We start from the raw sequence: 26,610 nt of genomic DNA, 5'->3' as shown, positions 1-26,610 counted from the left end.
AAATCTACGCGGAAATGCTAATTATAGAACTGAATAATTGGTGATCATAGATCACTGATGTATGTTGATTTCTTGGAATGTTTCTTAGAAGACAGACGACAAAAAATAAACTTTCTAACAATAGCAAAGCTGTATATCACACAACAAAGCCACTTCAAGCACCTTTAAAGCTCTGCCTGATGGACAGTGATTCGTTTTTAGGGATCTTTTGATTGATTTACGTCTCTTGTATATAGGTATGTATTTATATATTGACGGGGGTTTTGCAACTATCACAATTCACAGAAGCGATGGGCCCATCGATAAGATAGGCACATACATAATCTAGTTGATTACCACTTAGACACTACTCAGAACCATTAATTGTTCCAACTAACAGTTTAGTCGGACCTTTCGCCTGTGAGTTCTCTGGAATGTTGCAGAAGAAGAGTTGTTTTGTTTCCAAAGTTTCGACGTTTCATTTCAGAGTTGGGATTGATTTTCGGGAGCATACTTTTGGGCCAGATGTCTGCGGATATGTGACAGTATACATATGTAGAAAATATTTTGCATGCTTTATGTAAATATTCCGAAATCACTTACCAGTTTACAATATCCACCAAAAGCCTACGAATACTACCAGAAGAGGGTTTAATCGTTTAACGCTCCACATGATAGCTGCCCCGGAGGCCTGTTCGTCCTGCCACCAGGTCCACTCGTTGTGGTAAAAGCGTGGATCGCAATCCGGATCCTCTGGCATGTTGTTCGGAGCATGGGCCTGGCTTGCAAACTGTTCGATGCGTTGCAGCAAGTCGAGAAAGATGGTCGTGTTGCGGTAGTCCTCGTACAGATTGTTCCGCTCGCAGGGATCCGCATCGATGTCGAAGAGACAGGGGGCCAGTAGCGGGAGACACGGCTTGGTCGCGCCCGGAGGCTCCGGGCACTCGATCTGGGCCTGCTGCCGGAGACTGGTTATGTTGCGCTCATTCTGGCTCCCCATAAGCAGTTGGAGGTGCTGCCAGACACTGGTGTTGCGGATCAGCTCCTCGTAGTTCGCGGATCGGGGATCCACTTCCCGCGTTACCCGCTCGCCCAGCCAGCCGTCGAAGAGGGCCGCGTTGGTGGTGCCGTTCACCACCTTCCACTTGCCTCGGGTGTAGGCCAGATAGGGTGCCGACGGGTCCATGTCGATGTTGTGCACGATCTCTCGCTCCAACGACTCGTAACCGTACTTGAGGGCCGACCAGAGATTCATTCCGTCCAATTTCAGGTCCGGATCTGGAGCTATGCCCGCCGCTGCGGCGAGCGTCGGCAGAAGGTCGCCAATGTAGGTCTGCTGCTTCCACACGGTGCCCAGCCGCTCGAACTCGGTGCTCCAGATGGCCGCAGACGAGCGCAGACCTCCCTCCCAGGGAGAGTTCTTTTGCTGTAGATCAGAAAATCTGAATCAATAGGACCAATTGACCGGAATATCTGATTCTCTGTGCGATACTTACGCCTCTCAAGGGATAGTTGGAGGCCGTCGACGAGTGCTCGCCCACTGTGGGTCCGCCGTTGTCCGACAGGAAGAGTACAATGCTGTCCTGCAGCATCTGCTGGCGGGCCAGGGCATCGATGACTCGCCCCACACTCCTGTCCAGCCGCGATACCATGGCGGCGTAATAGCGATGGGTCTCGTTCCGGATGTACTCGAACTTGGCCAGCTCCTCGGCGGGAGCCTGCATGGGATCGTCGGCGTTGGCCGCATGCGGGGCCAGGTGGCTGAGGAGCAGGAAGAGTGGCTGGCTGCTGTTGCTGCCACTGTGCTGCTCGATCAGCTCGACGGCCGCGTCGCTGAGCACGTCGGTCACGTAGTGGCCCACCTGGTCGTGAGTGACGTTCAGATTAAGGCGAAAGTCATGCCCTCTCGCGTAATTCTTGCCCTGCAAGGGACCCACAAAAGTAAAGGATCTTCAGCATCGACTTTTTAGAGCCACCTCTCACATTTTGCTGGTAGGTCTGGTCGTAATAGTCCACATAGGCTCCCAAGTAGCCCAGATGATGGTCGAAGCCCCGCTGGGTGGGCGTAAAGTTGCGCTGCGACATCCCCAGATGCCACTTGCCCAGGAGACTGGTGTAGTAGCCGTTCTCCCGGAAGATCTCCGCCATTGTCTTCTCCTGCTGCGGCAGACCCCAGGGCTGATTATTCACGATCACATAGTGCTGCATGCCTGAGAATAGATTTGCTATTGGTCTGCATTCGGGTCGGATCTATTCGCGATAGAAACCTGTGTTAATGGGATATTTTCCAGTGAGAAGAGCAGCCCGGCTGGGAGTGCACATGGCAGCGGTGTACAGATTGTTCAGAATCACTCCGCTATATGCCAAGGCGTCGATATTGGGCGTGAGAAAGTTATTGGAGCCACGAAAGCTCACATCGTCGAAGCCCTGGCAAGGGGGATGGGATCTATAATTAGCAGCGATTCAAACGATCATACTAGACACTCACCATATCATCAGCCATTATGATGATGATGTGCGGTTTGCCGGGGGATCTCGCGTCTTGACCATTCGCCAAGGCAATGGCTAATCCGGCAGTTAACAACAAAATTATCGGCACATTTCTATGGCTATTTCTCATTTGGCTCAGATCAGTTGACATCGCCATGGCGCCATAAATGGAACTGGAAACAAAACTGAAATTAAGGCAAAAAAGTCATTTAACAAAATTAACATAGTGAATGGCGATGGCACTGGCGATAAGTCGGTGTGGGACACTATTCCAATGATGGATGAGTTTTCCTTTCCGTTCCGTTCCGTTCCGCATAGATGTACATATGTAAGTACCTATGTATTAGCCGTTTAATACAATCCATCCGACTCATCTACCTAGTGAAAATCCACCTGGCCTAATATTGTTTTATTTTCATGGGGTTTTTTTCCCTTTAATTTTCGGCCCAAACTGTTTCTTTGCCGTTTCGTTAATTGAGAAATAAATTGAGTACAAAAAATGGAAACAAGCTAATATTAGCCATCACATTTGCACTGCACTGCACTTGAACAAATATTTCCAGCAATACTCGTATTGTTTAACAAAGTGTGACGGATTCTGGCGGACAAATTACACGGCTAATGAGTAGCACCAAAATTAAATGCAAATGTGTTGAAGCTGGGAATGAGAGTTGGCCGAATGTCATAGAAAAGATACTACATATTACATATGTATGTACAACATGTACATACATACGAGTATGTTTATAATTGATTGGCTTGACCTGCCAGTTGTCTTGCGAATACACTTTTCTTATTAAAAGATGGCATATGCCTGTAGGCAAGAAAAATGCTCACAAAATATATAAAGTTTGATGGAAGATTTTTAAACCAAGAAATATTTGTTCATAAAGAATATGTATATGTACATATGTACATATGTATATATGAGAACTGTTAAGGGTGCTAATCTGCATCTGCAATGATCTTTATTATTTTTTTACATTTATATTTACTCTGTTTGCCCAGTGCATAAAAATGGGTGGTATCCATGTATTGAAGTACATAGAGAATAGCCCATCCATACAAGCCTAAGTACACACATACTCGTATATTTTGTTGTATGCATGTAGAATTGCACTAAGATTGATTGAATTGATTGATTGTTGCCTATTTAAGGCTTTCTAAGAGGTAGCCACCTTAGTTTTAAGCTGCTTCGAGCATTTTTTAAGTTTTTAATGGTTAAAAACAACCGAGAAGCGTTTTTTCCCACACTTTTACCGTTTCTTTTTCTACTCCAGCGCCGGACAGACAAGCGAAAACACAGCGAACGAAAGCACAACAAACGCGAAACACACACAATGGGCTTATCAGGCCTCGTTCGCGATGGTTGGATGTGTGGATGGTGTGGATCTCTCTGTGGACTGGTGGGGAGTTAACGGAATCAATTGGCGGGGGCCAGTCGATCTGGCGCGCTCAATGTTGCGGTGGGTTTGGTCGTCAGCTGATTGCTGAGGTGAAATAAAGTGAGTTACCACTCTCTCTCTCTCTCTCTGTTGAATTCTCTCTGGATTTCCCACCTTGCCTAAGAGCACCTTGTGGTGGGTTGAGTATTCGAATTTCTACCTTGGCGCGCTAGTTCGATTTAAATATTAATTAATTAACTTTTAACACGATCTAAAAACATTTTGCCAAAAGTCCACAGGGGACTAATTGCTCTAGGGTTTCTTAGGTCTTCCGGTGGCTTTTCTGGCTTTGGCAGCATGATCATGTGGACTCATCTCCAGGCTTTGGGGAACAGATATACATAGAATAGAATATCCCTGTTTGGTAGCGCCTTTGCCACAACATTTTCAATCCTGTCGTTGCCAGGGGCCTTCTTGGACTTGAGTTTCTTTATGTCCACCAAGATTTCTTGAAAAGTGATTGGCGCATCAGGGAGATCCATCTGGTGGGTCCAGACCCATGGTTGGGTGGGTCCAGCCTGACTCCATCTGCGCTGATCGAAGAGCTCCTCTGAGATCGGGGTGATTGGCCTGGGCTTTCTGAGTTGCTTGAGCCGCAGCTGAGGTGGACGGGACTCGGCGAAGTATTCCCGTTTTGAGTGAATCGGATCCACGACGATCCACGATAAAAGCAGATCTTGCCTTGGATTCAGGCATTGGCTTCAACGAAAGTGCGAGCGCTGTCCTTGATGCGGTACTTGGACGACAATAAGAGGCTGACGTTGTGGTTGACGTGATAGCCCAAAAATTTTGCGGGCTAGACCCAGTCTGGCCGTACCAAACGATTGATATTTTTGTTATTTTGTTTATTTTTTTTCGAATTTAAAAAAATATATACATAATTATACAAAATATTAATAATTAAATAAAGTATTCGATTTGGAAGTTGTGAATAAATTGTTATCAATAAAAGCATTGATTAATAAATACAGATTAAATGCCATCTACGCGAAAAAGAATTTCAATGATTCATTCATTCAGTGATTCGTTGCTCTTATTGATTAACATGTGAATCGGTGACGTTAATTATAAACAAATTATCAATTTCTTTTTTTTAAATGTATGCCAGGGGTGATATCTTTAGATTCCAGGGACATAAGATACCCTAAAATACGTTAATATAAGATCTACCACCGTCCAATCGATATGAATATAGTTTACCTGTTACAACCCTCAAGCAAATACAGCATGCCCTAGTTCTCTAGAACAATCAGGTAGAATTATCAGTAAAGAACCTAATATCCATATCCATCGCTGAAATAGTTCGCATGTTCGGATTTGTTATGAGAGCCAAATGGCGCCTTATTCTTAGAAACTCTACCAAGGGAAATAGGAACTGGGCTGATGCAATAGAAAATGCCTTTAAATAAGCTTAAAAAGACCACCAGAGAGCGTGAGAGAGTGGGAGAGAGCTGGATATGATTGTTGTACCTCTCCGCGATTGGGGTTGTCAGCCATACGCACTGGGCCAGAAGTCAGGGCCAGCATTTGGGCGAAACGAAGACGTTGGCAACCCGGTTCCTCTCTTTGAATCGACCAACAATAATGGCCAGAGAGCACGAGCAGCTGCAACGTGGTTGCGTGGTTGAAAATAATGTGATTTCTTTGGATAGTACCGGCTGCAGTACACAGTACATTTCTAGAGACCAGCAGTGCCACAGCCGCTTCCGTGTGAGGAGAGCGAGAACTTGCCGCAAATTGATGATATTAATTGGAAGCCAAATTGATTGAATTGATTCGAGTATCAACAATGGAGGAGTTCGCCGAATACTATGGGTGAGTGGAGTGGAACAGAACAGAACAGTGGCAGTGTCAGCTGAGTCGACATGCAACAAGTGCCTAAAATTAGCGTTAAATGCAATCAAATACGGCGGGTATTTTTAGCAACGGTTGACACCCACCTGAGCCACACGATCCGACCCCCGCAGCGCGTAGTCCCGTGCCACCAAAATTATCTATAAACAATACAAATATCCATATCCACGCGGCCATGCCAATGGAAAACTCAAACAGAGCCCAATTAGTAAGGTTCCATGAAAGCAAACGAAGGGAATCCATTCTGAAGTTTGGACCAAATAGCTTCCCTGCAAAAAATGTTTGGATCAGCATACTGCATACTTCAGCAAACTGAAGCCGTGAAGCCGATACAAAAATTATACCAATCTATCGGGTAGCTAAAAGCAAATATAAACATATAGGAAACCACTGGAAATGTTTTGAGAAGGCATTCACTGAAAAATAGGGTTTCAGGTTCCACAGCCATCCATTGAAGAGGCTTCAAGACATCATTATTTTCCCCTAAAATTTGGCATCCTTGACGCTCCACATGAGAAATTGCACAACTTGTAAAGGAATTTGTATGCAAAATACACATATTAGGCATTCCTTTAACGGAATGTTATTGTCAGCATTTTCCGGGTTTCCCTTCATATCAGTAATGCGCCATAATCATATCAAAAATACTATACCTCAACCGCTAATCGATCATGACAATTCATTAGGCTTTTGGGGCCACAGAGGTCATGTTAAGTCACCTGGCATGGAATTCTGAGAATTCCCAGGTCCCAGGGTAGGGTACGTAGGGAAGACTGCTCTACGAGCATGGTGACGAATTAATTAGCGTTATCATCGCCAACGACGTGATTCCACCTCGTTTCATGGCGCCACGGCTTCGTGTCCGACCTGAGGATGCGGCTTGCCCACACATCGTGGGGTGGGTAAGGGCGGCAAGCAGCTTCTCCCTCAACTCAACTCACCACGATCTCCCCGGGCCGTACACCCAAATGCGCTATTTAACGGTTTCGCACTCACGTTTAAAGTTCAGACACAGCTCGAACAGTCTCTGGCTCTATACGATTCAATTCTGAAATTCAATTAGAAAGAAAAGATACATCGTTTAATTTGACGATTCACATTCTTGCCATTTGATTCCGTGCCTGGGAATCGAACTATAAAAGATGGATTATTATTTGTGATAATTGAAAGCTAAAAAAAATACCATAAAATAGCTGTGGAAAACTTGTGATACGAATAAAGAGACAAACAGATTGCTTTCGTTGATAATCTCCAAGGGATTTTGATTATTTCTTAAAGAAAAAAGGTGAGAATATAAGGGAATCGAAACAGTTTACGCTTTAATTTAAGAAAATTTCAAAGGAAAAACTTTAACGCTTATTTAAAAAGGAGTAAAGCACGCACAATAGCGAAGAGGAACTAAGAAGAACTCTATTCTATACCAGTTTAGATTGGGACCATACAATTTCTTAAAAACTGTTTGTATTCTATGATTTGCTGGTGGGATTCAAGGCCTGTGTATAAATATCTACATGACCACATTCAAAAACTGCCTGAAGAAATGCCAGAATTGGCCTGAATTAACCTAGAGGATCCGAGTCAATTGAGATGCATATGTAGATGCGTTTATAATCAGATTTCCCACTTAGTCATCGGGGGATCATACCCGATGATCACAAGACTCAAATTTAAATCAGCTTTCGCGACGCGACCTAATCATAAACAACGTAGTCTACATTCGCACATTAACAGACGCCTACTAATTTTCTTATGGCCGGCCCATAAACCCAACTCCGCACATTTCTTTTGCCCAATGGAAGCGTGGCCCATCTACAGCCACTTTCCACCGACACCGCCATCGCCACCCCCATTGCGACCCGTACAAAATCTGCGAACGTGTTAATATGTGGGTTCTGTAAGCATCAGGTCCGAGTATATTGTAGAGCTCAGCAAAAGCCCTATAGCCCTACAGCCCTACAGCTCTACAGCCCTACAGCCCGAACAGAGCCGAACGATCGGCCCGTTATTACATATGTACTTAATTCGATTACATTTTTCAGCATGCCGAGCTGGAGCGTGACGAATGCCTTTCGCGTGCTCACACGCAAGAAGCCTCTGGAGGACTCGAATGAGTCCAAGCTGGCCAAGGTCTTGTCGGCCTTTGATCTCACGGCCCTCGGCATTGGCTCAACGCTGGGCGTGGGTGTCTATGTCCTGGCTGGCGAAGTGTCCAAGCAGGTGGCCGGCCCCGCTGTGGTCATCAGCTTTCTAATTGCTGCGATTGCCTCGATATTCGCTGGTCTCTGCTATGCGGAGTTCGGAGCCCGTGTTCCCAAGGCGGGCTCTGCATACATCTACAGCTATGTGACCATTGGCGAGTTCATTGCGTTTCTCATTGGATGGAATCTCATACTCGAATACGCAATTGGTAAGCTGGCGGCAATTCAATTGATGGCGCCGCCGTCTGATTGCCATTATTTTTATCAATTAATTCTCATATTTTATATTGATTTCCGTTTTGATGTTTTCATTTTTCGGACAGGTTCCGCTAGCGTCGTGAAAGGGCTAAGCACATATCTGGACCAACTTTGTGGGAACCCAATGAGCAGCTTTCTGGGCACCCATATGCCCATTAATATACAGGGTCTGGGTGCCTATCCGGATCTGTTCGCCTTTGTGGTCACCATACTGTTCTCGTTGGCCATTGCCGTGGGCGCCAAGGAGTCGACGCGGGTAAATAATGTCTTCACCATTCTGAACTTGGGCGTAGTTCTCTTTGTGATCATCGCGGGGCTCTTCCATGGTGAGTTCTAGTCACACACAATCTTTGGTTGTCCATTGGTCTGATTCCTTCGATAGTTTCCAGCAGCAACTGGTCCATACCGAAATCTTCTGTGCCGGAGGGATATGGCGACGGTGGCTTTATGCCATACGGTGTCTCTGGCATTATTAAGGGGGCCGCTGTTTGCTTTTACGGTTTCATTGGCTTCGATTGCATCGCTACCGCGGGCGAGGAGGCAAAGAATCCGAAGAAATCCATTCCATTTGCTGTAATCGTCTCCCTGGCCATGATTTTCCTCGCCTACTTTGGCGTTTCTTCGGTGCTAACCATGATGCTGCCCTACTATGAGCAGGATGAAAAGGCACCGCTGCCGCACGTCTTCAGGATCAATGGCTGGCATGTGGCGGAGTATGTGGTCAGCATTGGCGCGATGTTTGGCCTGTGCTCCAGCATGATGGGGGCAATGTTTCCACTGCCACGCATTGTCTTTGCCATGTCCAACGACGGACTGCTCTTCAGGTTTTTGGGAGACATTAGCGAAAAGTACAAAACTCCTTTCAAGGGAACCATGCTTACCGGTCTGTTGACTGGCATTCTGGCCGCCGTCTTCAACCTGAGCCAGCTGGTGAATATGATGTCGATTGGCACCTTGCTGGCCTACTCCATGGTGGCTAGCTGTGTCCTTATGCTGCGTTACGAGGTGGATGACCGTCGCGAGAGTCGCATCATTGGCAACAGTCGCTCTTCCGGTTCCGCTGACCAGGATCAGCCCTGTGCACTGTGGCGGCGTCTCTTTAATTCCAAAGGCTTGACCGTCTCAACCAAGCAAACGTCGAGGATTGTCACTGTGATGGTGACTCTGTTCTGTAAGTAAAACAGTGCTATTTATAAAATTCAAAGAATCAACGCCATCATTCGCTTTCAGCTCTGTGGTGCTTTGTTTTCTCGCAAATTCTTACCAAATTTGAAGAGGATCTGTCAAATGTCACTCATTTCGATGGCATTGCCCTGATACTGGGGGCCATACCTTTGGTAATCATGCTGGTGATCATCTCGCGTCAGCCCACATCCGCAGTGAATCTCTCCTTTAAGGTGCCCTTGGTTCCTTGGCTCCCAGGCATATCCATATTGATCAACATATACCTGATGATCAAATTGGACATCCTCACCTGGGTGCGTTTTTGTATTTGGCTCACCATAGGTCTGGCGATCTTCCTGGCCTACGGCATCCGCCACAGCCGCTTGAGGCAGAGGGAGCAGCGCAACAATTCCATGGCCATTATGCGCGATTGTAGCGAATCGGCCCTGCTTGGCCAAGAAAACTCGAAATACAGCAACGAGGTCCCGCTGATATTGATGCACAGCACATCTTGAATGCACGATGATATTTGTAAACAACACACACATTTTTCACACACCAACATACAACACATTTTTTGTTTTTTTTTTTTGTAACAACACATGCATATACATATGTATTTTGCCTGCAGGAAACGCGATCGTATCTATATTCACTAGTGTTGTGTTGCTCATGAGTGAGCAATATTTACCCAACACTAATATTCACACAAACATCCATACCATAGCGCATAAGAAACCAAAAATTATGGAAAATACAATAAGTTAGCTGAAAGCAATAAATAAACATATTATACTACACTTAATTATAATAGTTAAATTCAATGTAAAACAAAATTTAAACCAAACTGACCAATCAAGGCTAGGATGGACTATTGACTAATCGGAACTTCTTCAGTCTATATTGGTCTTGAAGTATTGTGGTATACGGTAATTAAGTTAAGGATGCAAAATATGTATATACCTGTAGCTCTTAAAGCTCTATGGCATTAGACTTCGCTAACTTTACTGCGAAGAGAGAGATAGCACATGAGACAAAACTCAACCGTCTCTAGACATATATCCCGGCTATCACTCGAAGAACTGAGGCACTATTTGAAACAACATGATGTTTTTTAAAACAAAAAAACTCTCACTGCATGCTACTTCCATACGGCTTTCTCTGTTTTTGCAGCTAGTCAGTTAGCTAAGTCTAATGTCATAGGGCCATTAGCTAGATCTCTAACCTCTGGTCTGCGACGCAGTAGAGAGAAATATTAATAGCATTTTCTAACACTTCGACAGTCAGGAGCTTGAGAGACAAAAAAAAATAGGGATACCACACAAAAATTCCCTACAAATTTTCCACTGTTAACAGAACCTTATAAAGTTTATAATATAAACTGAAGACATAAAACTTCATAAGACCTCCCAAAATGTCTTGCTTTAAAGATGGAAAATACTACGCCCTCATATCTTCTCCCAGTGGGGATACGAAGATTCTGATGGGCCTTACAGAGCCAGAGGTCATGTTTTACAATATTCGTACCAGCGGTAAGTGCTGCATGCTATTTACACCAACTAAGTTTTCACCCTACCGAGCTTACAGCCAAAAATTTTGGAATCAAAGGCGGATATTTATTGAGTGCTGAGTATAATGCAATCCTCGCAAACGAAATTGCAATTCGCCATGCGCTGATGGAAAACCATACGATTATAGTGGCGGAATCCGCGAACCAATGCACAATCAGAGAGAAAAGTATGGACTCTGACTTGGAACTCACTACTGATGAGAGGAAGGCGTTCAAGCTGTTTCTGAAGGCGTTTGTGAAGGGGGAAGTCATTTCGAAGGCCCCCCAAGCAGCACAGTTAGTGTCTGAAACCGAATTGGAATGAAATTCCCAGAATATTAATAACAATAAAAGAGAAGATTGTTAAAAAAAATACATCATTATTTTTTGTTAGTTTGTGCGCCAATGTCCAGTCCACTTGGAGGGCCAGCAGTATGACAAAGGAAGCGTCTCCCACCCTATAAAGTATGTATATTTATTCTTGATCAGCACTAAAAGTCGAGTCGATATAGTCATGTCTTTCTGTACGTCCGTCTTGGTGAGCGCCTAGATCTCCCACCTTCCTACATCACAAAAAACGAAAATCTGTGGCAAAAAGGCTATATCATAGAGTCTGGTATCAGACTGCCAAATTCGGATCAGATTGGCTACGCTTCCACTTCAACGAGTTTCTCTTATTCACTCTCCTTCTCGAGCGGAAAAGAGCGGGAAAGAAACAAAATTGGTGTTTGTGTGAAAGAGAGACAGAGAGAGAAAGAGTATGTACTGACTGAGAATTGGGTATACATATGTATATACGTGCAACGAAGACGATCCATCCCATCCATGATCGCTTTGCTGGAGAGTTCGACATTCTTAAGCAGCGGATAAGGCAAGGCTACTACCAAGTGTGGTTACAACAAAATATAAGCAATTAAACAAAAGTACCACATTACTGATAGTTTTTGTGGTTAGTAACAATCTGCCATTGAACAGAAAAATTACGGGCGATGCAGTCTAAATTTCTTCCGGGGCGAGCAGGCCAGTTCCGTCTCTGACCTTGCCTGTGGCTCTGGCACAGGTTGGTTGGCCTCCGGTTGACCAGTCAAGTCAGGTGGGAAGCCCAAGGCGTTCAGACAACGCTCCCTGGCTGTTCCACGGCAGACGATGTTCGTCCGCTCCGAGTGTGTGTATGGACCGAGACGTCCTCAGAGGGCTTGATTGAGAACATTGTGTTTCGATATACATATGTACATATGTATATCTAAATCTGACTATATGTATATATATATACTATATATATATTTAATAACAATTGCAATGTATTCTAGTTTCCTATTTCCGCCTTGCCAGCAGCCTCAGACGCGCTCCGTTCGGGAACTTCATCTTCCTGTTCCAACTCATCAAACATTTCTGGATCTTCGCTGTCCGCCGTTGTGCTTGATGCGTTGCTAATCTCATCCTGTTCGCTGTTGCTGTATTCACTGCTGGGATTTTCGCTGCTGTTTTTCTCACTGTTGCTGCATTCATTACAGGTATTTGTTCTGGCATCATTGGTGCTCTTTTCAATACTCGTCTCGATACTCCGGTTCTTGATTACATGGGACGGGGTGCCAGATTTTGAACCATGAAATGCGTTGTAGTAGGCACTGTGGACCAGAGTGTCTTGGTTCTTGGCGGCATTAATTTTATGCATAATACTAGCGACCGCACTGGTATTCGTATTTTGTCCAAACCTGTGGGCGCCGGCCTTTTCTGTCCCGTCCACAATTTCGGGTTTAGCAAATCCGAAGCTACTAGCATGCTGTCCCTTACCTTCGGCAACGGGAACATCATGTTTGGAGGGCGATTTAAAGCCGATAGCAGATGAATTGCTGAAAATGTTGTTCCGAGTAGCCTTGCGCTCTTTCTCAACCCGCATGGATTGTTTGGGCACCACAGGGCGACGCATGGGAGGCCTCACCATGGCCTGAGCTTGGGCCATTGCCTTTAGGTCTGCAGTGCATGCTGCTTCCCCGGCGCTTCCGTGTGGCGATGCAGTCCCAGACGCACTACTCCGCTCATTACGGTTCTCTAAATGCGTGTAACTATGAGCATTGTGATTCGGCAGTTGGACGTTCTTGGCCACGCGCTGACTAGCCGTCATTTTGGATCGCTCAGGCAGCAAGGGAGCGACGACAACTGGCTCAGGAACAGCCGCATATGCTCCAAGGCCAAGGCGTTGCTTGACGTCGCGCATTGTCTTTTGCGCCTGGATACGTGCCTTCTCGGCTCCAATCTCTAGCATATGGATCAGCTCGTTTTTCTTTGACAATTGCTCATGGATTCGCTCACGAATCGGGCGCAGATGTTCAATGACAGCGTCGCCCACGCGCTCCTTATACTTTGCTGTGTCCAACGTCTTGGCCTCCTCCAAGACACTTCGGATGCTGCGCCCTGTTACTTGGGCGTGGATGTTGACGAGATTACTGACACCAGGGCGCAAGTTGGGATCGTAGGTGATGTCCGAGGTGAAGTCGGTGACGGCTTTCTTAATCTTCTCCATTATTAGCTCCGGCGGATCGCAGAGGTTGATCGTGGCCTTGGGATTCGCTTCTGACTTTGACATTTTCTTAGAGGGATCCCGCAAAGACAACACTCTGGAGGCATCACCCTCCTCGATGATGGCATGGCACACAGGGAACGCTTCACCGTAGCGCCCATTGAATGTCCTCGCTAAGTGCTGTGCGAGTTGAATGTGCTGCAACTGGTCCGCTCCAACGGGTACATGTGTGGCCCTACAGTAAACCGCTTTTCAGAAAAGCATTGATATTATTAGATATCTTCACTCACTTGTACAGCATGATGTCGGCAGCCTGCAGCACCGGATAGACATACAGCCCCAAGGGTATATCGCGGACCAGGCGGGATTTCTCCTTGAACTGGGGCAGCTGCGCCAGCCTAGGCGTGGTGGTCATCGAGCTAAGGATCCAGTTGAACTCACAATGCTCCAATACAGCCGACTGGACAAACAACGTGCTCTTGGCGGGATCAATGCCGCAAGCCACCAGTGTGGCAGCCATCGTAAAGATGTTTTCCCGTAGCACCGGCGGATTGTGCGGCATGGTTATAGAGTGCATATCCACTATACAGACTGTGACATCATCGCGACTGTTCTGCAGCTGCGTCCACTTGCGGACAGCGCCCAAATAGTTGCCGAGATGTACTGATCCTGTGGGCTGAATCCCACTGAAGATCTTTCGCGGCCAAGGGGATTTCTATTATATCAAGGAGAAGGTATTACATAAACCGAAAAATTTCTTCCAAACGATCTATGAACGTACTTCTTCGGGCAAATGGCCGCTGCTTTGTTGGTGCTTGCCAGCTGAAATAAGTTGGGCCCTGGCGGAGCGGTGGAGTGATGATCCCTGCAGGAGATTGGACTTGAAACGTCTGGACAGTGCCAAGCGCAATCTTGGTAGCGGTATGCTTGCAGGATGCAGGTGCATGTTTAATTTGCTGGCGCGAAACATTGCCTAGCGCTACGAATTTTGGGTTGAGAAACGAAAAATAATATTAAATGTGAAAATTTCCGAAACACAAGGGAAAACTCTGAATAATATCAACAAATGTGGAAATATATGGTAGTGCTGCCAGATAGATTTAGAAAAGCCGATAGGGCTGCCACACTTCCTGTTTGTGCAGCCATAACAATCGATAGCAGTGTTGGGCGCAATTTATCGACTTTTAAACTGTGTTTATTCTAGGCTTAATGAACATACATTGCATTACATTGCATTGGGGTGCAGAAAACGCTTTGCGTAATTTCAATATTTATGGTTTCCATTTTACTGTTACAACATTGAGAATTACAGATAGGCGGAGACTTTCGGTTGTTTCAAATAGTTTTTGAATAGATGATTGGTTGTTCTAAACGCAGTGCAGTGTTCCACCTTCCAGCTGGGATGAGGAATTGGCTTTAGAAGTTGATGGGCTTGCCAAAGGCTGCCGCCACATTGGCCTCACGCAGGGCTTCGGCACAGGTCTGAAAGGAAGGTGAAGTAAAGTTCAATCGGTTTTCTGGAGAAGCAGCGGGCTTTCCGATGGGAGTTTCACTTACGGGATGCGCATGGCAGACACGCGCAATATCCTCGGCCGACGCTCCATACTCCATGGCCAGAACAGCCTCATTGATCAGCTCTCCGGCAACAGGTCCAATGATGTGCGTGCCCAACACGCGATCCGTTGCCTTGTCGGCCAAGACCTTGACAAAGCCGTCGGTGTCGTTGTTGGTCTTCGCACGCGAGTTGGCCAGGAATGGGAACTTGCCCACTTTGTAGGCCACACCCTCTTGCTTCAAGTTCTCCTCCGACTTTCCGACCCACGCCACCTCGGGATGGGTGTACACAACGCTGGGCACGCAGTTGTAGTCGATATGAACGTGTCCGCCATTGATGCCCTCGATGGTGATCAGACCCTCATCCTCAGCCTTGTGGGCCAACATGGGACCGTGAATGCAATCGCCGATCGCGTAGATACTGGGCACCACCGTCTGGAAGGTGGCATTCACGGGAATGCGTCCGCGATCATCTTTGACAATACCTACGGCCTCCAGTCCCAGGCCCTCAGTATAGGGACGACGTCCCACACTGACCAGCAGGGCATCGCATTGGATATCCTCCTTCTCTCCGGACTTGGCATTCTCCACGGAGACGGTGACGCTGTCGCCGCTGCGGGAAGCGCCCGTGACCTTAGTGCCCAGCTTGAACTTGAGTCCCTGTTTGACGAGCACCTTCTGGAAGGTCTTGGAGACCTCGTTGTCGATGCCCACGCCGCCAATAGTGTCCATGAACTCAATGGCAGTGACCTCGGCGCCAAGACGAGACCACACTGAACCCAACTCCAGACCAATGACGCCGGCACCGATCACAACGAGATGCTTGGGCACCTTGGCCAGCTTCAGGGCTCCGGTGCTGCTCACGATAACCTCTTCGTCGATCTGGAATAAACATCGATCGTAAGCTTTAAGGAATAAACTGTCCGACTGTGAAACTTACAGTGATGCCTGGGAATGGGGTTACTTCGGATCCGGTGGCAATCAAAATGTTCTTGGCCTTCACAGTGTCTGTTGTGCCATCGCTCTTCTTCACCTGCACCTCGTTGGGGCCGGTAATGGTGCCAAAGCCCGTCAGCTGTGTGACTTTGTTCTTTTTGAAGAGCATCGCGATGCCACCGGTCAAAGCTTTCACAGCGTTCGTTTTCTGCCCCATAAGCTTCTCGAGGTCGAGGGAGACTTCGCCGCAGTTGATGCCGCGACTGGCCAGATCTCCAGAGTGAGCCATGTGATAGTAGTGCGAGTTGTTCAGCAGGGCCTTGGAGGGAATGCAACCCACGTTCAGACAAGTTCCTCCCAGTGTGGCCTCCTTCTCGACGCTGACTGTCGTCATTCCCATCTGGGCAGCCTTAATTGCGGCCACATAGCCGCCAGGGCCAGAGCCAATCACCACAATGTCGGCTTCGTGTGTGGAGGAGTAGAAGCGGGCATTGAGTGCTCCCAGAATGGCGGCATTCGACCGCAGATGAGTCTGAAACGACAGATAGTTAAATTTATTGCTTGTGCTCGTCAAAGTGGTCCGGGTCCGATAAGCAGCCACAGCATGATTTGCTTTTTATCACGCCAATAGCACGCACTGCTGTTCGCTAATCGCTGATCACGTATCAGCTGATACTAGGCCAATTGCCGAACTTGAAATCTCAGGTAGCGTGGAATCGTGAGGCCATTGCGTTAGTCTTGGGAGCCATCTGCAGCTGCACTGCGCTCGCAGATTAAAGCATAGTTATTGCATTTTAGCCAGTTCTTGGGCCCCGCCACATACATAGGTTAGATTGCATAACTTTGGGGGAATAGGAATCGTAGAATCCGTACCTTGGCAACCGCCGAGACAGCTTGTCGTAGCGTCGACTGCATGGCTGGGGGACTTGTTTCGTGGGTTAGCTAGGTGTTCGTATTTAACTTAAAGCAAAGCACTAAATTTAAGTGTTTTTATTTCGGGTTCTAATTTTTGTGTTCAGTGTGTAATTTTGGGGTCAGTGTGACCGCGGATTTGTCGATATGATATACGGTCTGACCCTAAAAAAAGACCTTCTCTTTTTCAAAATATACCGTAAATATACCGATACTGTTTTAACATTTAACCTGCAATTTCACGTAAATAATACTGTTTGCAAATTCTTCGTATAAATCCTATTTTCTCACAAAAAAGCCAGTATATATAATGATAACACGATGATATAATAATCGACGCAGCGCTGCGCCACTAACCATACAGTATACGGACAGCTAAGCTGTCGCATATATCTCTCTCGCTCTCACTGCTTGCTTTTCCTTTCAGGCTTTGCCTTTTTTTAGCTAATAAGTTAGAAAAGTATTTGAACTAGCGGTCTATCAATATATGAAAAATATGTGATATATTAAATTTACAAGAAATGTATGCACTAAACTAAAATTCGTTTAAGGAATTTTGAAACACGCAAATAATACATGTGAAAGTATAATCATCGATATCCTGGCGAAATGCACCTATGTATCGCGCTTGTATTTCTGATATTTTTCCACACTTATTTGGTATTTTCAAGAAGTTTCCAAATGGTATTGTTCGCACAACTTCAGTTTTTCGCGGGATTCGCAATGCGGTCACACTCGTACGCGAACACAACAAGATGGCGGGAGTTGCTCGGCAAATCTGTTAAAAAACGCCATAAAACCTGCAAATTAATAGTTTATTTGTATTTAAAAGTATTCGGCCGAGTTTATTGAGACAAGGTTATATATTTGGAAGAGCTTGTTTGGGAGGCGTTGCCTGCAAGCGAGTTGCGAAAGTTACTTGCCAGGCGAGACCGAGACCTTCTGGCCTTATTGTTGTTGCTGCCACAGCTCTTTTGGCTTTCGTAGTCGTTGTCGTTGCTGCTACCTGGCGCCAGCCTCTGTTGTTTTGTAAATTCTGCCAATATGATGAGCAACTACGGCAACATAATGACGGACTCTCCAAGGTCGTCGCCACACGGCGGACGCTCGCCGGTTGTGGCCCGCCAGGATTCATCGGGGACGCTGAAGACAACCATTTCATTGGGCAAAACACCAACCATCATACACACGGGTCCCTTCTACTCGATGAAGGAGCCGCCGGCTAAGGCGGAGCTGACAGGTGACAAGGATCTCATGACTGAATACGGTCTGCACCACACGCTGACCAAATTCAAGGAGAAAAAGTTTAAAGAATCGCTGTCTTCCTTTCTGCAAAACATCCCCGGCATCAATGACCTCATAACGCATCCCGTCGAAAACAGTACGCTGCGGAGCGTGATCGAAAAGCCGCCCATCGGTGGCAAGGAGCTCCTTCCGTTGACTGCAGTGCAGTTGGCCGGCTTTCGATTGCATCCCGGACCGGTATGTGGCTACACATATATTCATTTGCTACTTCCACACTACTCAGCATATCGTTCAATCTTTCGATTTTTAGCTTCCGGAGCAGTATCGTACCACATATGTCACACCTGCGCGAAAACACAAAAACAAGCACAAAAAGCACAAACACAAAGATGGCGTGACCACGGGGCAGGAGTCAACGCTACTGGGTAAGTGCCTCATTGATTTCTGCGGCCTGGGGCACTGTCTTATACGGCGAAGTTTCAGATTCTACTGGGCTGGAAACTTACGAAAAGAAGCACAAGAAACAGAAGCGGCATGAGGATGATAAGGAACGGAAGAAGAGGAAAAAGGAGAAGAAGCGAAAAAAGAAAAATCAAAGTCCAGAGCCTGGAGTCGGCCTTCTGCCGGGTGGAGCTGGTCTGGGCAATGCTGCTGGAGGCGGAATAATGGGTGCCACCGGCCTGGGATCTCTGGGCGGAGGTCCTGGTCCTGGCGCCGGTACCGGTATGTCCAATCTGAGCGCCAGCATGGGTCCTGGTGTCGTAGGTATGAACAACTTCTCCTCATCAATGCAAATGCAGCAGCAACAGATGCCTATGCAGCAACAGCAAATGACCAGCGGAGGCCTTCTGGGCTCGGTCCTGGGCGTTGGCGGCGGTCCTGGCGGAGGAGGTGGCGGCGCTGGCAGTGGGGGTGGCGGTGGAAGCTTATTAATGTCACAGTTTTAGGCAGGATCCTTCAGTAAAATAAACTCGGCTCATTACCTCTCATCAGAACCGAACAGATGGAAAAAAAAAACAAAAACACGAGCACACAGACCAATCCAGAGATGCATACAGCTTCAGTATCGCCCGTGCCTGAAGAACAGCATGAACTTCTCTAGAAATCTATGGTGTCTCATTGCAGCGCACCATAAATGCAATCCTTCTCGAGAACGTTTCGTGACTAGTTATTAATTTATCAATATGATTATTGTAAAATAGTGTATTTTTGTAATTAGCAAACATTTCTCGTTCATTTCTCGCGCTAGCTTAATGAGATTTATTTACATAAATGCAAGTTATGGTACAAATCGCACGCAAAACGTTTCCGCTCTCGATTCTAGCTCGCCCCGTCCCACCCCGCCCCACCACGCCCAAGCTCTTATTGAACATTTTTTTTGCTTAACGATTTACATTATATATTGTTTAGGGTCAGTATTTCAAATCTATCTTGCAATGGTTTGTTCTTCCAGCAATTTTATAAACACAAAAGAAAAACAAAAAAAAAGCTGAGATTCGACAATGAATGCCTGTACTATAAGTAATTAATTTTAACTATTAGGCACCTAATACAATAAAAAATCAAACAGTTAAGCGCTAAGGGTCTTAATGGGGAAAGAAAAGCTCTGACATGATTTGGGCATTTCAAAATGCGTGCCAATACCTGTTAAACGTCTGGGAATATTGAAATATAACTAATTCCATGGATTCGTTTAATATAATTCGAAAAAAATTGTCTGACCGGAAGAGAATTGATGGGACATCGGCCAGCCAGAAATGAGTTCGACCTTGGTTGTCCCTGGTCAGGGGCCATTACTTCTTAGGGCAAGGCTTCATTGGGGCAACATACGCAACCGGCCTAGTTTTAGATTCTTCGTCTTTCTCTTGTTCTTTCTCCTTCAGTTCTTTCAAAAGTTCTTCTGGAGATAAATTGTTCAATGGTGTACTCTGTGGTCCCTCCGAATCGAAGTCTGCTGGTTTCTCTGCAGTCTTCTTCACTGGATTTCTCTTGCCCAAACTCTTCTCGCTGTTAATCTTGATCGTCACCACAATCTCTCGAGGGTCGCCTTCGCGCTGGGCGAGGCAACGAACGGTTTCCTTCACATAATCGGTTGTGAGGACCTTATTGGGGTTGGAGGACAGCATCAGGATGTACTCCTCCTCGATTCCCTCCTCCTTAGCCTGTGGCTTATCACCCCTCAAATAGTCATTCAAAACAAGCTCGAGGAGCTCTTCTTTTAACATTGTGTTCATCGTTTTGAACAGAAAATTTTTATTTGTTTTAAAGTTCTTTAATATTAACGTACTAACGTAAAGGTTAAATTCCAAGTGTAGATTGAAATATCTGGACATAACTACCTGCTAGGCGCCAGGCATGCTTAGTTTATAAGCCTGCTTAAGCTGGGACTGCGTCTTGCCGGAAGTGAATGTGTGTAACAGCCAGAAAAACGCGCTTTCGACCCCATAAAGTATATATATTTTTGATCAGCATTAACAGCCTAGTCTATGGTCCGTCCGTCCCGACGAGCGTCTAGATTTCAGAGACTATTAGAGCTAGACCAAGCAAAGTTTGTATCCTGATTTCTGTTATATCACACTGTTGCAAGAGTATTTCGAAATTTCGCCCCTCACCCAAAAAGTTCGAGCATCTGTGCCAGAAAGACAATATCTACCAGGTTGCTGGATTTGCATAAGGTTCAGATTATTCTAGCCAGAATTAAGAAATTCATTTGTAGCTACTACGATAGCCATTCCACGCTCATTCTCATTCTCTCTCGCTCACTCTATCTCTCTTTCTCACTCTTGGTCGTGCAGTGTGCGTGCGCCACCTGTCGGAGGGTAGCGAGATAGAACGACTGGTGTTGTATGGGTGTGAGAAGAGAGAGAGAAAGAGAGACAGACGTAGCGGAATACTAATCAGTATCGCAAAACAAATTAAAATTAAAATAAAACAAGATGTCGTGAATCCTCTTTTTCCACTCCGCCCTAGCTGCGGCTCACAGCATTACCGATCGTTTCTTACATTTCTTACGATTTCTCAAAAGTCTATTTCTAATATTTGATTACTTTTGCGCTCTACAGCACATTTTTGCACTTATCTGTCCAACTGGTTGCCCTCCTCCACATAAATTAGCTATTCTCATGACGCGCCTGTCAGTGTATACGTCTATTCTTTGCCGTTGCGTCCATTCCGATATCGATAGAAAACGCGCGGCAGTGTAAGAGGGCTATAAGTTCACAGTGCGTTAACAGAGCCAATTTTATTCAACACAGCTGTTTGGTATCTTATAAAGAGAGTTCGTGTGTTATTTCCTAGGTAAGAAATTCGAATTAATAAATTAAAAGTGACGCGCTCAAGTTAGTTAGAGGTTTGTTTTTTATCGTTTCAAAACAACACCAGCCCCCAACATGTGCGCATACAAACAGTCATGTACAAACCTCATGGACCTCCCGACCGCCAAGGTGACGGAATGGCTCGAAGGCTTCGACACAGTCATAACAGACTGTGACGGTAAGTATTTGTCGGGGGGAGGTAAATTATGAATGATTCAGGTACTCCCACGGGAAGGGAGTTGCGTAATGTAATACATGGTCAGCATCTGGCTGGCCCTGTACGTCATCAAAGTCGGCCTAAGGTCGTAGCGTGCGAATTTGACTGTGCGAATGTCAATGTCAAAGAGAGAGAGAGAGAGAGAGCGCGAAAGCGAGAGAGCAAAAATTGACCACGATGACTTGTGGTATACTCTACATTCATATGTCATATGTTCTGTTTGTTTCAGGAGTTCTGTGGGTCTACGGGAGGGCCATTGATGGTGCAGTTTCGGTTATAAACCTATTCAAATCCATGCGAAAGAATATATATTTCTGCACAAACAACTCAACCAAGACTCGAGAAGAATTGCTCAAGAAAGCCCAGAACATGGGCTTTAGTATTACCGAAGGTGAGATCATATCCACAGCCCATGCCACAGCGGCTTACCTGAAAAAGCGCAACTTCGAAAAGCGAGTGTACGTTATTGGTAGCGATGGGATTACGAAGGAACTGGATGCAGTTGGAATCGGGCATACCGGGTGTGGCCCAGACCCCATGAAGGGCACGATGGCGGAGACTACGAAGATTCAACTGGAAACGGACATTGGAGCCGTAGTGGTCGGTTTCGACGAGCACTTCAGCTTTCCCAAAATGGTGAAGGCGTCGTCGTACCTAAACGATCCGAACTGCTTGTTTATTGCCACCAATACAGATGAACGCTTTCCCATGGACAATATGGTGGTGCCTGGGAGTGGCTGCTTTGTAAGGGCCATCGAGACCTGCGCGGAGCGTACAGCGAAGGTGATTGGTAAGCCCAATCCTGCCATTTGCGAAGTGCTGCTGCAAAAGGAGATTGGTCGGATTGATCCTGCAAGAACCCTGATGATTGGCGACCGAGCCAATACGGATATTTTGTTGGGATTCAACTGCGGCTTCCAGACCCTGCTCGTGGGCACCGGCGTGCATCAGCTGAGCGACGTAGAACGGTGGAAGAAAAGCAAAGATCTAGAGGACAAGAAGCTCATACCCGACATGTACCTGCCCAAATTGGGAGATCTACTGCCAGCCCTTCCCTTACCAAAACATTAAATGTGAATGTACATATGCATAAATGTATCAATGCAACACCTCGGGGGGCAGGAAATATCTACAAACGAACAGAAATTAATAGTACAATTTATATTACCAAAAATAAAATATTTAAACACACGTCGACTCGACAAACAGTTTTCCAAGCAACGCTACCAAACAGATATGCCCGAGCAAGCGCAGTGTAGCTCCATGGGCCAAAGTGAGATGGCAATCGCTCGGCCGCACCGCTGATTTAGTCGAGTCGCAAACAGTTCCGTGAGCGGTTACGGTTACTTACGAAAAATGCTGGAGGGTGGCACTATCAACATGTTGGACCTGTCCGGGGAGCAGGTGAGCGAGTGGCTACGCAGCTTTGACACGGTTCTCAGCGACGGCGACGGTGAGTGTAATTATTCCAGAGAGAGAGCGAGAGAGAGAGAGGGAGACAGCACTTGTGCTATATTTATTCATATGACATATGATTTCAATGTCAATGGCTGTTATCGCTATCGATAGCTGGCTCTGTTACCGTTGAAATTTCAAATAGCCGAAGAAATAAAGCGTATTACAATTACAGGCACCATATGGCAGGATGATACGGCTATCGAGGGTGCTGCAGCCGTATTGAATGCCCTGCAAAATCAGTTCGGAAAACGTGTCTATCTCATTACCAACAATGGCCTGAAAACACGAAGAGAACTGTTCGAACGGGCACAGCGCCTGGGCTTCCAAGTGCCAAATGACCAGCATATCATATCGCCCACGGCCACCATTGTGGACCATCTGAAACAGCTTCCAGACTTCGACAGCACCAAGCACAAGGTCTTTGTGGTGGGCAATGCAGCCATTGGCAGGGAACTACAGGCAAACGGCATCGACAGCTACGGGGCCGGGGAAGAGGAGCCGTTGCCCATGGGCGAAAAATGGCAGGACTTCGCATTGCGAGAGTTTACCAAGCCTGAGGCGGCCGACAATGTGGGTGCCGTTGTGGTGGGCTGGGATGAACACTTCAGTTACTGCAAAATGGCCAGGGCCTCTCACATCCTCTGCCGCAACGGGAGCTCTGCCTTCCTGGTTACCAACAGAGATGCCGTGCACAAGTATCCCGCCTTATGCATTCCCGGCACTGCTGCCTTTGTGGCTGGCATCGAGGCGTGTGCGGGCCGTGAGGCCTTGGAAATGGGAAAGCCAAGTCCCGTGGTCCTTGAACCCTTGATTCAGTCCGGCGCCCTTCGGCCGGAACGCACTCTGATGATAGGCGACTGGTAAGTAGGATTACCGCATCTATTCAGCGTCTAATGTGTTGCTGTTTTCTCATTTCGCCTTTTTGTAGCCCGAAAATTGATATCGCCTTTGCCAGAAACTGTGGCATGCAATCACTGCTGGTCGGGACTGGCAGCTATCAACTGGATATCCTGCAGCAGAACGGCAGTCTGCCTCAGCCAGATTTGTATCTACCAAGACTGGGTGACCTGCTGCAATTTCTATAGGCAAAATGTATCGCATTAGTATGTAGATTGGGACGAGGCCATACAATATACATATGTTATCAGACTATCAACGCCACGTCAACGAAGTTTATTTCACGATCATACACATTTATGTGAACACATTTTTTGTGTATATGGCAGAGATAAGTAACTGTTCGTATCACCTTTGCACCCTCGGGTTCAATGGTATGATAAATTCGATCTATTATTCACTACTTCAGTCAATTCAATCAATCAATGCCACCCCTATCGACCAGATTGAGTGTTCCATTTGGATAGAGTATATGTTTCTCAATATATATTTATCGAATTTATGCAAAGTAACATTTTTTTGTAATATTTATAAATTTTTGTAACCTTTTACCAAATCTTAACTGCGGCTGTAGCGTGAATCCAGGGCAGCAATATCCTGTATCCGTTTCCAGACGGTCCGAAACTGGTAAACGGAGACCATTTCATGTGGATCCTTGTGCTCTGCCAACACTCGCTGCCAAACCGTTTCAAAGTCATCTTTGGGGAGGACATTCTTGAAGAGGCGCTCCATCTGATCCTTGGGCCGTGGACGAGTGAAGTCGCTTGGCCCCAGGCCGTACAAAGTCTCCGGCTCGGGGGCAATAAGATCCTTGGCCCGTGTGTTCTCTTCATCCTGCTCTTGGTGCGTCAGAAATTTCTTCTTTTCCACTAACCCCTCGACGGGCTTCTTATTGCGGTCGGCGCAGAACAGGCGGTAGGTGGTATCCAAGCAGTACATCTTAGCCGGGAAGGGCAACCGACTGTCCACCGTTGGCAGTGGCACCTGTTGGCCGACCAGATCGCAGAACTTCTCGTAACTCACACGCTCTGTGGCACAGCCCTCGTCGATGATCAAATGGAAGTGGTTCAGAGCGGTACGCATCTTCTGGGTGTCCACCACAATGTGAAGACGGTCCAGTGTCTCAATGATCTTCGAGAGGGGCAGATGGCCCGTGAGCTCCTTGTCTTTCTTCTGCAGCACTGAGCACAGGTCGTAAATGTGGAAGTCGGGCCGCTTATGCAGGCTCCGACGCCAAACGATCAGGTACCTCAAGGCATCCTTCAGTCTGTCGTTGTTCAGGCAGGGCGAGATGTTTTCGAACAGCATTTTGGCATCGCACTCGAATGGATGTGTAATGCCATGAATTATGTCTGGCACCTCATACGGATGTCTATGGATAGATATGGAGAGAGATACAATGCAGTATTCGAGTAAAGATCGGCACTTACTTGTACTTTTTTCCTAAAGGGCCGCAGTGGCGTTCAATAAAGTCATTGTGGGTCTTGTTGATAATGAGATCGGGACCCTCGAACAGGCTCAAGACACTTTTCACCAGCGTTCCATTCCTGTCGGTGCCCAAGTGCATCCCAAAAGTATTTCGCCGATCGAAGGGATGTGTATATCTAGTTCAGAAAGGAGTGCGATAAAGTGACGTGAGGGGGGGTATAGTGAGGCCCTTGGGGGGCGGTTATTAAACCCACTTGCGATTGACAATTTCCGAGGGGAAATAATGATTGTGGCTAATGATATGTTTATCGTGAAACTCGGCGTACTCCTGGTTGACCTGCTCTGCGGACTTCGGTGGCAATATAATCGGGTACAAGGGCTCCGAAGCTGTCGATGCCATGCCAAAGGTGCGGCTATCATTGGTCACACTCTCTGGCTTCGAGTGTGTCGGCCTTATCCTTCCCAACCGGTGCTTCTTCGAATACATGGCCTCATACAGCTTCTCACGGAATGCCACGAAACGGGACTTTTCTTCTCCGTTCAACATGTTCTCCATACTATCGCTGGGAACAATCGGGTTACGTTTACTCTGTGGCTTGACCGTGCTCCGCCTGCACTCCTGCCGCATAAGCTGCTCGGCCAAGTCGGACGGGTGTGTGAAGGGCATGCAATCCGGAACGCTCACCAGGTCGCCGAACGAGGTCGTCAGCCCCGCAGCCCGTATATCGGCATTCCTATCTACAAAACGCCCTATGTTCGACATATTGTATGTTGTATTTGCATCAAATGTTATTACTGGGACGGCGTTAGTGTTCGGGGTTTGCTTAGAACTGACTGTTGAGTCGGAGATAATCGATTGCGAAACTGAATGATCTGTAAAACAGCGGCATACTACGTACCAAATTGAAATTATTGAAAGCCAAAAGATCTAGCTGTTCCTTTCTTTTTCAAAACAACTCTGGCTAAAAATTAATAATGCGACTTGGATTTCAGTTGTCCTCCAGTTGCCATCCAGTGGGCAAAATACATCATGGGACCCAACAGCCAAATACGACGAGCAAGAGCCCGAGGCGGCAAACCACGTGGCTGTCGATGAGTGCTGATGATTTACTGCAAGATGGCCAGGGCCCATCCCAACGCCCCTTGGCAATGGGGGCTTTTGTGGCTGTCATTTGCCATTGCTACAGCCCT

At 46.6% G+C, this 26,610-nt stretch overlaps 9 protein-coding genes across 11 annotated transcripts; 5 read left to right on the top strand and 4 right to left on the bottom strand.

Moving 5' to 3' along the window:
* Positions 1-185: 185 nt before the first annotated feature.
* Positions 186-3,886, bottom strand: LOC6598894 (arylsulfatase B). Of its 2 annotated transcripts, none has more exons than XM_026991977.1 (7): positions 3,730-3,886; positions 2,468-2,654; positions 2,247-2,406; positions 1,963-2,189; positions 1,476-1,901; positions 583-1,405; positions 186-508 (listed from the first exon to the last, which is right to left on the bottom strand). In XM_026991977.1, the coding sequence occupies exons 2-6, from the start codon at positions 2,624-2,626 to the stop codon at positions 587-589; spliced, it is 1,791 nt and encodes a 596-aa protein (XP_026847778.1). In that variant the 5' UTR covers positions 2,627-2,654; positions 3,730-3,886; the 3' UTR covers positions 186-508; positions 583-586. The 2 variants fall into 2 exon arrangements, with proteins under 2 accessions (XP_026847778.1, XP_002024099.2); XM_002024063.2 differs by having other exon boundaries at positions 2,468-2,642.
* Positions 3,887-5,537: 1,651 nt separating this feature from the next.
* Positions 5,538-10,193, top strand: LOC6598893 (cationic amino acid transporter 2). Of its 2 annotated transcripts, none has more exons than XM_026992068.1 (5): positions 5,538-5,729; positions 7,808-8,175; positions 8,290-8,550; positions 8,607-9,395; positions 9,455-10,193. In XM_026992068.1, exons 1-5 carry the CDS (start codon positions 5,704-5,706, stop codon positions 9,901-9,903), a joined length of 1,893 nt encoding a protein of 630 aa, XP_026847869.1. In that variant the 5' UTR covers positions 5,538-5,703; the 3' UTR covers positions 9,904-10,193. The 2 variants fall into 2 exon arrangements, with proteins under 2 accessions (XP_026847869.1, XP_026847870.1); XM_026992069.1 differs by lacking the exon at positions 5,538-5,729 and adding an exon at positions 7,014-7,053.
* A 516-nt stretch (positions 10,194-10,709) lies between these two features.
* Positions 10,710-11,312, top strand: LOC113566447. Its single transcript, XM_026992035.1, has 2 exons — positions 10,710-10,920; positions 10,976-11,312. Exons 1-2 carry the CDS (start codon positions 10,803-10,805, stop codon positions 11,260-11,262), a joined length of 405 nt encoding a protein of 134 aa, XP_026847836.1. The 5' UTR covers positions 10,710-10,802; the 3' UTR covers positions 11,263-11,312.
* Positions 11,313-12,181: 869 nt separating this feature from the next.
* Positions 12,182-14,474, bottom strand: LOC6598892 (tryptophan--tRNA ligase, mitochondrial). The gene is made up of 3 exons (XM_002024061.2): positions 14,240-14,474; positions 13,749-14,173; positions 12,182-13,693 (listed from the first exon to the last, which is right to left on the bottom strand). Exons 1-3 carry the CDS (start codon positions 14,426-14,428, stop codon positions 12,244-12,246), a joined length of 2,064 nt encoding a protein of 687 aa, XP_002024097.2. The 5' UTR covers positions 14,429-14,474; the 3' UTR covers positions 12,182-12,243.
* Positions 14,475-14,693: 219 nt separating this feature from the next.
* LOC6598891 (dihydrolipoyl dehydrogenase, mitochondrial) lies at positions 14,694-16,962 on the bottom strand. Its single transcript, XM_002024060.2, has 4 exons — positions 16,822-16,962; positions 15,953-16,480; positions 15,016-15,894; positions 14,694-14,940 (listed from the first exon to the last, which is right to left on the bottom strand). Exons 1-4 carry the CDS (start codon positions 16,861-16,863, stop codon positions 14,875-14,877), a joined length of 1,515 nt encoding a protein of 504 aa, XP_002024096.1. The 5' UTR covers positions 16,864-16,962; the 3' UTR covers positions 14,694-14,874.
* Positions 16,963-17,618: 656 nt separating this feature from the next.
* Positions 17,619-19,636, top strand: LOC6598890 (mediator of RNA polymerase II transcription subunit 19). Its single transcript, XM_002024059.2, has 3 exons — positions 17,619-18,342; positions 18,416-18,530; positions 18,589-19,636. The coding sequence occupies exons 1-3, from the start codon at positions 17,905-17,907 to the stop codon at positions 19,050-19,052; spliced, it is 1,017 nt and encodes a 338-aa protein (XP_002024095.1). The 5' UTR covers positions 17,619-17,904; the 3' UTR covers positions 19,053-19,636.
* A 1,657-nt stretch (positions 19,637-21,293) lies between these two features.
* On the top strand, positions 21,294-22,831 carry LOC6598888 (glycerol-3-phosphate phosphatase). The gene is made up of 3 exons (XM_002024057.2): positions 21,294-21,402; positions 21,487-21,597; positions 21,866-22,831. Exons 2-3 carry the CDS (start codon positions 21,495-21,497, stop codon positions 22,705-22,707), a joined length of 945 nt encoding a protein of 314 aa, XP_002024093.1. The 5' UTR covers positions 21,294-21,402; positions 21,487-21,494; the 3' UTR covers positions 22,708-22,831.
* Positions 22,832-22,915: 84 nt separating this feature from the next.
* Positions 22,916-24,250, top strand: LOC6598887 (glycerol-3-phosphate phosphatase). The gene is made up of 3 exons (XM_026992034.1): positions 22,916-23,089; positions 23,267-23,954; positions 24,023-24,250. The coding sequence occupies exons 1-3, from the start codon at positions 22,993-22,995 to the stop codon at positions 24,177-24,179; spliced, it is 942 nt and encodes a 313-aa protein (XP_026847835.1). The 5' UTR covers positions 22,916-22,992; the 3' UTR covers positions 24,180-24,250.
* An 81-nt stretch (positions 24,251-24,331) lies between these two features.
* On the bottom strand, positions 24,332-26,206 carry LOC6598886. Its single transcript, XM_026992033.1, has 3 exons — positions 25,674-26,206; positions 25,422-25,595; positions 24,332-25,363 (listed from the first exon to the last, which is right to left on the bottom strand). Exons 1-3 carry the CDS (start codon positions 26,180-26,182, stop codon positions 24,550-24,552), a joined length of 1,497 nt encoding a protein of 498 aa, XP_026847834.1. The 5' UTR covers positions 26,183-26,206; the 3' UTR covers positions 24,332-24,549.
* Positions 26,207-26,610: the final 404 nt, after the last annotated feature.

Source organism: Drosophila persimilis, unplaced genomic scaffold (genome assembly GCF_003286085.1).
Source record: "Drosophila persimilis strain 14011-0111.01,24,50 unplaced genomic scaffold, DperRS2 tig00000700-arrow-arrow-pilon, whole genome shotgun sequence".
Taxonomy (NCBI): domain Eukaryota; kingdom Metazoa; phylum Arthropoda; class Insecta; order Diptera; family Drosophilidae; genus Drosophila; species Drosophila persimilis.
The sequence above is the reverse complement of the archived record's forward strand: the minus strand, read 5'-3'. Positions and strand labels throughout refer to the sequence as shown.

What these genes read in the sequence shown, in the direction of transcription:
- LOC6598887 (XM_026992034.1), top strand. Translation starts at nt 22,993, where the DNA reads ATGCTGGAGGGTGGCACTATCAACATGTTGGACCTGTCCGGGGAGCAG. An exon ending in GGTTCTCAGCGACGGCGACG is followed by an intron (nt 23,090 to 23,266) that starts GTGAGTGTAATT and finishes TTACAATTACAG; the next exon opens with GCACCATATGGCAGGATGAT. An exon ending in ACTCTGATGATAGGCGACTG is followed by an intron (nt 23,955 to 24,022) that starts GTAAGTAGGATT and finishes GCCTTTTTGTAG; the next exon opens with CCCGAAAATTGATATCGCCT.
- LOC6598886 (XM_026992033.1), bottom strand. Translation starts at nt 26,182, where the DNA reads ATGTCGAACATAGGGCGTTTTGTAGATAGGAATGCCGATATACGGGCT. An exon ending in TCGGAAATTGTCAATCGCAA is followed by an intron (nt 25,596 to 25,673) that starts GTGGGTTTAATA and finishes TTTCTGAACTAG; the next exon opens with ATATACACATCCCTTCGATC. An exon ending in CCTTTAGGAAAAAAGTACAA is followed by an intron (nt 25,364 to 25,421) that starts GTAAGTGCCGAT and finishes ATCTATCCATAG; the next exon opens with ACATCCGTATGAGGTGCCAG.
- LOC6598892 (XM_002024061.2), bottom strand. Translation starts at nt 14,428, where the DNA reads ATGTTTCGCGCCAGCAAATTAAACATGCACCTGCATCCTGCAAGCATA. An exon ending in GCGGCCATTTGCCCGAAGAA is followed by an intron (nt 14,174 to 14,239) that starts GTACGTTCATAG and finishes TTGATATAATAG; the next exon opens with AAATCCCCTTGGCCGCGAAA. An exon ending in GCCGACATCATGCTGTACAA is followed by an intron (nt 13,694 to 13,748) that starts GTGAGTGAAGAT and finishes GGTTTACTGTAG; the next exon opens with GGCCACACATGTACCCGTTG.
- LOC6598893 (XM_026992068.1), top strand. Translation starts at nt 5,704, where the DNA reads ATGGAGGAGTTCGCCGAATACTATGG. An exon ending in GAGTTCGCCGAATACTATGG is followed by an intron (nt 5,730 to 7,807) that starts GTGAGTGGAGTG and finishes TACATTTTTCAG; the next exon opens with CATGCCGAGCTGGAGCGTGA. An exon ending in TGTGATGGTGACTCTGTTCT is followed by an intron (nt 9,396 to 9,454) that starts GTAAGTAAAACA and finishes ATTCGCTTTCAG; the next exon opens with CTCTGTGGTGCTTTGTTTTC.
- LOC6598891 (XM_002024060.2), bottom strand. Translation starts at nt 16,863, where the DNA reads ATGCAGTCGACGCTACGACAAGCTGTCTCGGCGGTTGCCAAG. An exon ending in CTGTCTCGGCGGTTGCCAAG is followed by an intron (nt 16,481 to 16,821) that starts GTACGGATTCTA and finishes CTGTCGTTTCAG; the next exon opens with ACTCATCTGCGGTCGAATGC. An exon ending in CCCCATTCCCAGGCATCACT is followed by an intron (nt 15,895 to 15,952) that starts GTAAGTTTCACA and finishes TGTTTATTCCAG; the next exon opens with ATCGACGAAGAGGTTATCGT.
- LOC6598888 (XM_002024057.2), top strand. Translation starts at nt 21,495, where the DNA reads ATGTGCGCATACAAACAGTCATGTACAAACCTCATGGACCTCCCGACC. An exon ending in AGTCATAACAGACTGTGACG is followed by an intron (nt 21,598 to 21,865) that starts GTAAGTATTTGT and finishes TGTTTGTTTCAG; the next exon opens with GAGTTCTGTGGGTCTACGGG.
- LOC113566447 (XM_026992035.1), top strand. Translation starts at nt 10,803, where the DNA reads ATGTCTTGCTTTAAAGATGGAAAATACTACGCCCTCATATCTTCTCCC. An exon ending in TTACAATATTCGTACCAGCG is followed by an intron (nt 10,921 to 10,975) that starts GTAAGTGCTGCA and finishes CCGAGCTTACAG; the next exon opens with CCAAAAATTTTGGAATCAAA.
- LOC6598890 (XM_002024059.2), top strand. Translation starts at nt 17,905, where the DNA reads ATGATGAGCAACTACGGCAACATAATGACGGACTCTCCAAGGTCGTCG. An exon ending in TTCGATTGCATCCCGGACCG is followed by an intron (nt 18,343 to 18,415) that starts GTATGTGGCTAC and finishes TTCGATTTTTAG; the next exon opens with CTTCCGGAGCAGTATCGTAC. An exon ending in GCAGGAGTCAACGCTACTGG is followed by an intron (nt 18,531 to 18,588) that starts GTAAGTGCCTCA and finishes GCGAAGTTTCAG; the next exon opens with ATTCTACTGGGCTGGAAACT.
- LOC6598894 (XM_026991977.1), bottom strand. Translation starts at nt 2,626, where the DNA reads ATGGCGATGTCAACTGATCTGAGCCAAATGAGAAATAGCCATAGAAAT. An exon ending in ACCAGACCTACCAGCAAAAT is followed by an intron (nt 1,902 to 1,962) that starts GTGAGAGGTGGC and finishes GGTCCCTTGCAG; the next exon opens with GGCAAGAATTACGCGAGAGG. An exon ending in CCAACTATCCCTTGAGAGGC is followed by an intron (nt 1,406 to 1,475) that starts GTAAGTATCGCA and finishes TCTGATCTACAG; the next exon opens with CAAAAGAACTCTCCCTGGGA.